General features: G+C 43.7%; 1 protein-coding gene across 1 annotated transcript; it reads left to right on the forward strand.

Moving 5' to 3' along the window:
- Positions 1-4,798: 4,798 nt before the first annotated feature.
- LOC130556242 (protocadherin Fat 4-like) lies at positions 4,799-10,524 on the forward strand. Its single transcript, XM_057337029.1, has one exon. The coding sequence runs from the start codon at positions 5,378-5,380 to the stop codon at positions 10,511-10,513; it is 5,136 nt and encodes a 1,711-aa protein (XP_057193012.1). The 5' UTR covers positions 4,799-5,377; the 3' UTR covers positions 10,514-10,524.
- Positions 10,525-11,455: the final 931 nt, after the last annotated feature.

Below are 11,455 nucleotides of genomic sequence, written 5' to 3' on the forward strand. Positions count from 1 at the left end.
TGACATATTGCTTCATTGCTCCCTGAACTCTCTGTAAGTCGCTTTTGATAAAAGCGTCTGCTAAATGTAAATGTATACGCAAAAATCCACGGAAACGTTCATCCCAGCAAACACAGAACGTTCCCGTAACGTTAGTTTTTGGTTCCCTTTTGGTTATTTTTGGGAACCAAAAAATAACGTTCTAAGAACGTTCTTTTCAGGTTTTATTTTTTGCAACCAGAAAATAACGTTCCCAGAACGTTGCAGGCTGTTTTTTTTAAATAACCAGAAAATAACGTTCTCTGATGGTAATTTTTTTGGTTATTTTTTTTGCAACCAGAAAATAACCAGAAAGTAACGTTCCCTGATGGTTCTTTTTTTGGCTATTTTTTATGGTAAAAATAGTCAAAACTGGTAAACGTCAGTGACATGTGCAATACATAAATTATAAGATCACATTGAAAACCAAATGAAATTAATAAATGTGCCCTTTAATGGCTGAAAATAATAAACTAGTTAAGCTAAAAGAAAATACAATCATCTATATCCATGTGTATTTCTTTAGTGTGGTTGTCTGTTACTGTATGTTTGTGCGCTCGAGCACGTGCATTCTCCGCTCTGCCTCGCACTCCAGTCATTTAAAAATTAACGGTCATTTCGTTTACCTCACCGACTAACACATTAGTTTAGCGGTTTATTTATTTTAATTTTTTATTTAAAACCGTACAGATTTGAGAGTAGACTTATATTTTCGTGATTTTCGATTGATTTGACACATCTAAATCAACAGACCGTGATGAAAGGACTGAAACTCAGGGCTTTTGATTGTTATATCTAAAGACTGAGCCGCTCTATACTTCTGTGGTGAGACAAGAATATTGTTAGCCTGAAGATAATTAAATGTTTATTTTTCTGTCAATAAAAATCTGCTTTAAATATTGTGTTGAAGTCATTGGTTATTTTATTTCGATATCTACAGTATAATGTCTGATGTTGAGGTAGGCCTACACACAGTGTGGTTTTATTAGAAAGGATATACTGCGTTTAAATCGAAAATTAGGCTACTTTAGATTTTTAGATTTAGATTTAGATTCAATTTATTGTCATTGCACATGTAGGAAGGTACAAGGCAACGAAAAGTGACCTCTGCCGGAGCAGTGGGCAGCTATCACTGCAGCGCCTGGGGAGCAAGTAGGGGTCAGGTGCCTTGCTCAAGGGCACCTCGGTTGTTACCCGCCGGCCCTGAGAATCGAACCTGCAACCTTCTGGTCACGAGTCCGACTCTCTAACCATTAGGCCACAACTGCCCCCATCACTACTTCAGTGATGAAAAAGGAATTATTAGGCTAAAAGAATAATCTAATGCATTGATTTCATCCTCCATATTGTGTGGAATGATGTATTTTACTTATTTTAATTAGATTAACGTTAGCCAAGCGATCGATAAAAATATTTTAGGATAACGTTCTGGGAACGTTCCCCTAACGTTAGTTTCTGGTTCCTAGAAAGTTTTTTTAAGGTTTGTTTTTGGTTATCTTTACGGAAATAAAACGTTAGTTTCATCGTTTCTATAACGTTAGGGTAACGTTCCCCTAACGTTAGTTTTTGGTTCCCAGAACGTTATGGGAACCAGAAACTAACGTTCTATCAACTTAAAGAAAACTTTCCTGGAGAACCAAAAACGAACCTTAGAAAATAACGTTCTGGGAACCAAAAACTAACGTTAGGGGAGCGTTCTGGGAACCAAAAATTGTTAGCTGGGATATTTATAAAAATGGACTTTGACGTTTGCTTGTCTGAGTGCTGCAGGTTTTTGGAAAATAATCATTCTTGCCGCTCGTAAAGGATTTGGACGTTGACGGGTGATCCTTTATATATCAGTGACATTAAGACACCGTTTAAAGGCGGAGATCTGAAATTGTTCAGCTGCTCGCAATTTTCACGATCATTTCCCTTACGAAAATTAACTATGTTTTTTTGTGGTACAAGTGTAGTAACCATGTTTTTTGGTGCATTGATTACTTAGGGCAAAACCATGGTTTTACTACAGTTACCATCGTTTACTATGGTTTTTACAAAAACATGGTTTTCAAAACCATTTATTTTGTGATAACCATTGTTTTACTACAGTAACCATGTTTTTTTGGTTTTAACTGTAGTAAAACCATGGTCAATTTTCGTAAGGGTTGCGATTTATAGATTGCACATCTGATATGCGTTTTCTGTGCGTACGTTCGTTCTATGAATCACGTAAGCACTTTGAGAAATGATCGTAAAATCCAATTTAGGACGGTTTCTACGCAACATTTTATAAATGAGGCCCCAGGTGTTTCACCTCTGATGGCAGATAAGAGACATCTGCCGCCCTCTATAGTCAACAACAAACATACAACAGTCATGGACAGTTTGCATATACTCTGTACATGTCAAATGAATGGGATTTAACCCGCATATACACACAGAGTCAGTGTTTAAATGCTATGCTATTCTCGAGAGAACACGTACTTCTTCAATCATATACTTTCTTAATGTTGATGCTTTGATAATGTTGTGCATAAAACTGTCATGCGTTTACACAGCGTCTCTTTAACTTCCAGTGCACAGACAGACTGAAGAGATGTCCCTCCGGTCTCTGTGAACAGTGTCTTACTGTAGTGTAGAGTATTTTATTCACCTGTGATGTCATATATCTGTAGTCACCTGTGCTCAGACTCTCAGTTGATTTCCTGTAAGAGAGAAACTTCACCCCTGAGAGACACAACATATGTGGCATGGAAAAGAGAGAGAACAGAGGAACATTCAGAGAGAGAGAGAGAGAGAGTCTGTGTCCAAGGGAAAGTCCAAGATAAAAAAGGACAATTTAAAAATTGAATGCGTGTTAAGCAAGCAGTCGTATATTCTCCTCCGATGTCATTTGAGGGACTGATTCAGTTTATTGACCATCATTCTCTCTGCTGTATAACACCGGTGTTGTGTTTTTAAGACTGATCTCTGTGAGAGAGCTTGTGTTCTAATATGAGTATACTGCAGTTGCTTGTCAGTGATGTTATTGTATGGGTCACACAGTTTTGACATGGTTAATTAATCTACCTAACTAAACAGTGAGGAACATTTGTCTCTTTATTTAAAAAAATGGTCAGTTTCTGTTTGGACACAAATAAAATGTCGAAATATAAGACAAATTAAATTTGTGAACTTCACATATTTCTTGAACACAATCTTTTACTTATATATTTACATTTACGCATTTGGCAGACGCTTTTTTGCAAAGCGACTTATATTGCATTATACTATACATTTCTTTCTGAGTAAATTATTATTTAATTATATACGTAACTTACCTCCTGCCCCCCAGTGTGCTTTTATTTTATTTTATTACACGGCTCTTTGGAATGCTTGATTCTGATTGGCCAGTCGCGACATTTGCAGGTTGATTATTCCCAGATAACCGCTCAAAGCTAATAACACACGGTGACCCGTATGCAGCAAATAATTTTGACAGGCTTTTTTTACAATTTAAATATAAATATGTATTTTAATAGCATATATGACATTATATTTACAAATGATTAAACCAAATTGCCCGTTCGTGACATTTGAATGTCGTTTCTTACCTTAAAACCGAAAGTAAACTGCTTTTCCTCGCGGAAGGTCTGCATTCGGTAAAAATGAGTTCATACACTATTTCAAATTCACATTTCATGTCCAGTTTTTTCTCATGTGGCAAGTAGCCGTATTATCCCTGAATGCATATATGCTTGTGTGTGTTTTTAAACTAGGTCAGTGGAGCATGAATGCTGCATTAATGCGTTAAAATTAGCCTGATCAGAGGCAGCAGACTGTTTTGAATAAAGAGAAACATCAAGGCTTCAGAGCCAATTAAAAGATCTGCACAAACAGAATAACACAGTGGGATTGGACACAGAGAGATTAATGGAATGAGGTCAGGAGACACAGCAGATGATCGGCATTAATGTGACTGTCTGCTGCTCGACCTGTGCATCTAACCTGAAATACACACATTTACACCCTCGTAGTCATTTAAGAATATTATTTTAGATTTTTTTATCAATTGCCATTAACCAACATTCACTTGATTTCTTTTGTAAATGGAACTTTAAACTACTTCATATCACCGCTAGATGGCACTTCTCGCATTTTATTCTGCAAAATAAACTGTAGAGACACTTCACAGATGACCTGTCGATTCTGATCTAATGTTTAATTGAACTAGTGAAATTTGCATCATGTTTTTAGACGAGCATGATAAACTTCACACATAGTGGAATTTAAACCATGCAAATCAAATCTTAGAATATACCAAAATACACAATTTAATCCGAAGAAAATATGTGTGGGGGAAAAACATATTTTTTATGATTTCAGCATTCCTGACCACAGCAACAAAAGGATCTGAAAAGACATAATTTACATTTACACTGAGTCATTTAGCAGACGCTTTTATCCAAAGCGACTTTTTAGAGAGTTCAGGGAGCAATAAAGCGATATGTCATACAGGAGCAATAATACAATAGGTGCTAATACCAAGTTACTAGTTTCCACAAAAGACAGACCAATACCTGTTGAGAGAAAGAGAGACAGTTAGTTTATTTATTTATTTTATTTTTATTCATACAGATAACAGTATAAGAAAACAAAAATAAAAATAACAAAAAGAAAACAAATAACGCAACACTCAGTATCTTCAAATTTGTCCAAAAATGTTGAAAACTGGTTTAAAAATCGTTCACAACAAGTTTCGTGTGTAAATAAGTGTAGGGGCTCGTGTTATTATAAGTGCCTAACGGTACATTCAATACCTGGAGCGCTCAGTGAGATGATTGACATGACCCGCGTCCAATGAGCACCAAACTCGGAGAGTTTACAATAGAACAGGGAGTAAGAGCGGGGCGGGTTCACACACAGAGGACCAATAGGGGAACAGGAGGGCGGGTGTTTTCGCAACTTAGGCTTTTGTTCTCAGCGAGGGCAGTAAAGTGAAGTTTTGTCACCGTTATTCTGCGGGACATCCCAGTTCAGACTCAAGAGTATCACACCGGAATTCATTTATTCTCCTCAGGATAAATTTGACCTGTGTTTGTGAGGATTTATTGAGACTGGGTTTTCAGTTTTTTGCACAATGGAAAGTCCATCATCATCTTCATTTTCGTGAGAGGAACGCTGTGAGTTTTACTGGATGAATCTTGACAGGATTTTACTTCAGCCGTGACCCTTTTCTCTCCCGTGGAAAGTTGAAAAGTCGTTTCGAGGATATAGCTTCGGAAATATAAGCGGTAAAAATACTTCAGTGCAACTTTTGATGAAGTTCGAAGACGTTTTTTCCCCGAGGATATGATGTTGTGAATGTGTCAGGTTCGGGAAAATCCTGACTGGATTTATGATCATGGCGCTTTCGGGGAGATCTCTGGACACTTTTTACCTCATCCTATTCACCTTATGGACTTTATCGAGGCGTTCTTTATCCAGTCAGGTTCGGCAGGAGTTTAAAGTTCGCGAAGAGCAGCCGGTTGGTACTTATGTGGGCACGATCGAGACCAAACTCACCTTCACGTACAGATTCAGCGAACACCACAAACTTTTCTCCATAAACGCCACGACGGGCGTCATTTACACGTCCTCCGTGATCGACCGAGAGATTCTTCCCAGCAACATCATCAACGTGGTGGTGCTTTCCAGTCAGCCAACGTACCCCACCGAAGTTCGCATCGCGGTTCTGGATATGAACGACAACGCACCCGTGTTTCCAGACGCGTCGATCGTCGTGTCGTTTAAAGAGGACGCGAGCAGCGGGCGGCAGGTGATTCTCGACACGGCGACGGACGCCGACATCGGGAGTAACGGGGTCGACCACACGACGTACCGAATCGTGAGCGGGAACGAGCAGAGGAAGTTTCGCCTGGATATCACCGTCAACCCGAGCGGCGAGGGCGCGTTTCTGCATCTCGTGTCCACGGGTGGGTTGGATAGAGAAATGACTCCCTTCTACCAGCTCCTCATCCAAGTGGAAGATAAAGGTGAACCCAAAAAGTTTGGTTATCTGCAGGTAAACGTCACCATTCAAGATATCAATGACAACCCGCCTGCGTTCGATCAGGATCAATACCAGACGAACGTGTTTGAGGATGCTGCTGTCGGCTCTAGTGTTCTACAAATAACTGCCACCGATTTAGACGAGGGAGCAAATGCTGAAATTAGCTATTTTTTAGATGAGGGAACTCCGTTTCAGATAGACCCCAAAGCTGGAACTCTTGTTATAAAAGAGGTATTAGACTATGAGACGAGGAAAGAGTATTCCCTCACAATTCACGCTGTTGACAACGGTGTGCCATCTCTCTCGGGCAGGTCGGAAGCAACGATTAAACTGCTCGATGTTAACGACAATGACCCTGTGGTGAAATTCCGCTACTTCCCCACGACCTCTAAATTCGCCTCCGTGGATGAGAACGCCCAGGTGGGCACCGTCGTAGCGTTGTTGACGGTTTCAGACTCAGACTCGGCCACAGCCAATGGAAACATTTCTGTCTCGATTCTCGGCGGAAACGAACAGAGGCACTTCGAAGTTCACACGTCGCCCGTCCCGAATCTGAGTTTGATCAAAGTGGCCAGCGTGTTGGACCGAGAGCGAATCTCCTCCTACAATTTGACCGTTTCCGTGTCGGATAACGGCAGGCCCGTCGCGCGCTCCTCCTTCGCCAGTCTTGTTATATATGTAAATGACATTAACGACCATCCGCCTATATTTCAGGAAGCCGTGTATAGAGTAGACATCAGTGAAGACATTCCTAAAGGCAGCTACATTAAAGGGGTCTCGGCCACAGATGGAGACTCTGGGCAGAACGCCAATCTGCGCTACTCACTGGTGTCTGGAAACAGTTTGGGCTGGTTCGCCATCAGTGAGAACAGCGGTTTGGTTACCAGCGCTGCAGCTCTCGATAGGGAAATAGCCTCGGAAGTAGTGCTAAATGTCAGTGCCAAAGACCAGGGCCTGCAGCCAAAAATCTCTTACACCAAACTGATAGTAAACATCACAGATGTCAACGATCAGGTTCCCACATTTATGCAAAGCACGTATCACGTTTCTTTAGTGGAGCGTTCCCCTTCCGGCACAGAGCTGGTGGTGCTGTCCGCCACAGATTCCGATCTCGGGGCCAATGGCACGCTCCGTTTCTCGTTTGACCCTGAAACGCCTGCGAGCGTTCAGAATCTGTTCAGGTTAGATGCGGCGTCAGGACGCTTGAGTGTATCCACAGAGCTGGACAGAGAAGAGCAGGGCTCCTATTTGTTGCACATCAAAGCCACAGATGCTGGCACACCCCCGCTTTTTTCCATCTGCAAAGTTAATATCACGGTTAAAGACGTTAATGATAACAGCCCCGTGTTTTATCCCGTGCAGTATTTCGCCAACATAAAAGAAAACGAACCTTCTGGCTCGTTTGTCGCGACGGTAACGGCTTCCGATCCTGACCTGGGCCGAAATGGCACTGTAAAATATGCCATCACTGCTGGTGACTCTCATAAGTTTCACATCAACAGCAATTGGGGTAAAATCACAACTCTAGTGCCTCTAGACAGAGAGGAAAAAACCGCTTATCAGCTACAGGTTACAGCAACAGATGGAGGAGGTTTGCGCTCGCACGCGCACGCTATTGTCACCGTCACTGTAATAGACACACAAGATAATCCTCCTGTGTTCAGTCAAAGAGAATACAGCTTTGTTATGTTTGAGAATGTGGCAGTGGACACCGTCATAGGCACCGTGTCCACCACCACGGTAGATCTGAACACAAACGTCACTTATCTGATAGCATCAGGGGACCAGCGCGGTCTGTTTGCAGTCAATAGTGTCACGGGGCAAATCACAGCATCAGGCCTCATAGACAGAGAAGATCAGGCGTTTTACCAGCTCAGATTGATCGCTAGGGGTGGGGAGGTGACTGGGGAGACCTTAGTTAACATCACCGTGAAGGATTTAAACGATAACGCCCCCCATTTCATTCACGCGGTCGAGCACGTTAGCGCTGTGGAGAACTGGGCCACGGGTCACCACATATACCAGACAAAAGCTTCAGATCCAGATGAGGGCACCAACGGGGTGATTGTGTACAGTCTCAAACACAACCCCAAAGGCCTGTTTCACATCCACGAGAGACACGGATTAATCACGCTCACTGGCCCCCTGGAGGTCACCACCAGCTCCTACCAGTTAGAGGTCGTGGCCTCTGACCTCGGTATCCCTCAGCACACCTCCAGTCTCATTCTCACCGTTAGTGTGTATGATGTCAACGACAATGCGCCAGTTTTTGATCAGCTCTCTTATGAGGTCACCATTCTGGAATCGGAGCCAGTGAACAGTCGTTTTTTTAAAGTGGAGGCCACTGATAAAGACTCTGGGCTTAATGGTGAGATCGTGTATGATATTATGAGCGGTAACACAAATGAAGTTTTTGGCATCTTCCCCGACGGGCAGTTGTACATTAAAGCAGATTTGGATCGAGAAGTACAAGAACGCTATAGTTTATTAGTGGTGGCCAAAGACAGAGCCGTCGAGCCTTTGAGCGCCAGCGTTAACGTCACTGTCCTCCTCGATGATGTCAATGATAACCGTCCGCTTTTTAATAGCACCAGTTATGTCTTCCGTTTCGAGGAGGAGCAGCAGCGAGGCTCGCCGGCAGGGCGGATTTATGCAGAGGATAAAGATTTTGGGCTGAACAGCGAGGTCCGTTACTCATTTGAAACTCCTCAGCCAAACTTTGAGCTTAACGCCATCACGGGTGAGATCACCAGCACGCTACGGCTCGACCGCGAGTCTCTCGTGAGACAAAGAGGCGCTGCGGTATTCAGTTTCAGTGTCGTGTCCTCTGATCAGGGCCTTCCCAAACCTCTCAAAGACCAGGCCAAAGTTCAAGTATACGTGCAGGACATCAATGACAACCCACCCAAATTCACCAAGGACATGTACCAGGCCTCTATCTCAGAATCAGCCCAGAACATGACACAAGTGCTGCGTGTGTCTGCCTCAGATGTAGATGAAAATAAAAACGGCCTAGTTCGCTACGACATCCTGGAGGGAAATGAAGAAAAGCAGTTTAGCATTGACAGCACTTCAGGTCAAGTTACTCTAGTGGGAAAACTAGACTATGAGGCAACACCCTTTTACTCCCTGAAAATTATAGCCGAGGACTCTGGCATCGTGCCCCTGTCGTCCACTTGTGTGTTAAGCATCACTGTTCTGGACGAGAATGACAACTCGCCCTCATTTCCCAAATCTACCCTCACGGTGGATGTTTTGGAGAACATGCGCGTAGGGGAGCTGGTCGCCTCCGTGAGCGCCACAGACTCTGACTCGGGTTCCAACGCTGACATCACGTTCAGCATTTCTGCCACAAACAATCATGGTACATTCAGCATTAGTCCTAACACTGGCAGTATTTTTCTGGTTAAAAAACTGGATTTTGAGACTCAGTCACTGTACAAACTCAACGTCACCGCCAGAGACGGTGGACGGCCACCGAGGTCCATGTCTATTCCTGTCATCATTCACGTCAGAGATTTCAATGACAATCCTCCTATTTTTAGTCCAGGCGATATTTTTAAGTCCATCCCTGAAAATCTTCCCATCTCCACGTCTGTCATGACCGTAACAGCTCACGATACAGATGCCGACATAAACGGTCAGCTGGAATATTCCATCGTCCAGCAGACCCCAAGGGGCGGTCATTTCCGCATTGATCCGGCGTCTGGAGTTATTTACACCAACAGGGAAATCGACAGAGAGTTCTCCAACCTCTTCGAGCTGACCGTTAAAGCGACGGACCAGGCCGTGCCCGTCGAGTTCCGTCGCTTTGCTCTGAAGAACGTCACTGTATGGGTGACGGACCAGAACGATAACGTGCCTGTTTTCATCTCCCAGAATGCCTTAGTGGCTGAATCTAACATCGTGATCGGTTCCATTCTCACCACCGTGGTGACGTTTGACCCAGACGAGGGTGCGAACGGAGAGGTGGAGTATGAACTAGTGCGAGGCGATTTCGATATGTTTATCATGGATCGTTACAGCGGAGATATCAGACTAGCGTCTCAACTGGTGCCCTCGAAACTCATGTACAGTCTGACCGTGTCTGCTACGGATCACGGCACAGAGCGCAAGACCTCACGGACAGAGCTGACCATCATTCTTCAGGGTACAGATGGGCCTGTCTTCTCCCAACCCAAATACATCACTATTCTAAAAGAGGGCCAGCCGCCCGGAACCAATGTCATCTCACTGGATGCGTCCAGTCTACGTGGAGCTGGTGCTAAGGTGGAGTTTTTCATTGTCTCGGTTCAGAGCGGAGGGAAGGCCGTAGGCCGGCTTTTCACCATCGGCCGGCACACCGGGGTGATCCAGACGGCTGCAGAACTGGACCGAGAGCAGGGCTCAGACCTGTACGTGCTGGATGTGTACGCCATTGAATCAGACGCCAGCCAGCCCCAAACGCAGCACGCAGAGGTGAGGAATGCTTTTTTAATGTGAACAGAAGAATATGTTGTGAAACATGTGCTGAAGTCATTTGTGTGAAAGTGCTGCGTGTTGAATAATACGCGTACGTGCATTGCTAAAGTTCCTGCTTGTTTTCCTCTTTTTTTTTTTTGATGATCTGGGTTGTATTAAGTATAAATTGCTTTGCACTCGAGAATGTGGGCTTTGTTTTTTGGCAGGCTAGATGTATTGTTTCAGCTCTCGGAGAGTGCAGGTCTTAATCTCAGAGAAAAGCGCTGGCTGTTTTTTTGAGTTTCTCTGGCAGAGAGCAGGGAACACTGGGTAAAATCTTCTGCGAGCAAACCAATCTCTCTTATCAGCAGCAACAAATTCAACAAATCAGACAGTGTGATTGCAGATATTAATAATGTGACACCACAGGATGCTATTGTCCGTTTCTTTCTTATTGTAACAGATGTGTGGCCAAGAAAAGATAGGCGGAGCGTTTGAAAGGGAAATGAGTGGTGGAGATCGGCGTGTGGGTCTCAGATACCTGTCCCCCACAGAGAGAGAGAGCGAGAGAGAGAGAGGAATTAGCCGGGCTTTGAGCGCTTCGGGCGATGTTGGAGCAGGGTGGTCCATCAGACCCCGCTTTGTGCCAGTAGTAGGAAAGAAGTGACCATTAAATTCAGCTGACCCTCTAAGTCTTAGTGAATAGAAATGTGCTTTTTCAGAGAGGGTTGAGCAGAGTGAGCAGGAAAGAGGAGAAATCTCCAAAAGTGAAACCTAATCTCTGCCTTCAGTTGGTACATTGCGACGCATCTGCGGTGCTGCCGCTAAACTCTCCCTCGAGGGATAGAGTTAAACTCTCGACTGCAGAACACAGATGAAATTCAACACTGGGCTTGTGGGTTTGTGTGCGCAGGCCTCTCCTCAAATGAAAAACAAATGTGATTCTATATATGTGTTTTGGAAATTTCAACTGGAACCGAAAAT

The sequence above is a fragment of the Triplophysa rosa genome, linkage group LG7 (genome assembly GCF_024868665.1).
Source record: "Triplophysa rosa linkage group LG7, Trosa_1v2, whole genome shotgun sequence".
Lineage (NCBI taxonomy): Eukaryota > Metazoa > Chordata > Actinopteri > Cypriniformes > Nemacheilidae > Triplophysa > Triplophysa rosa.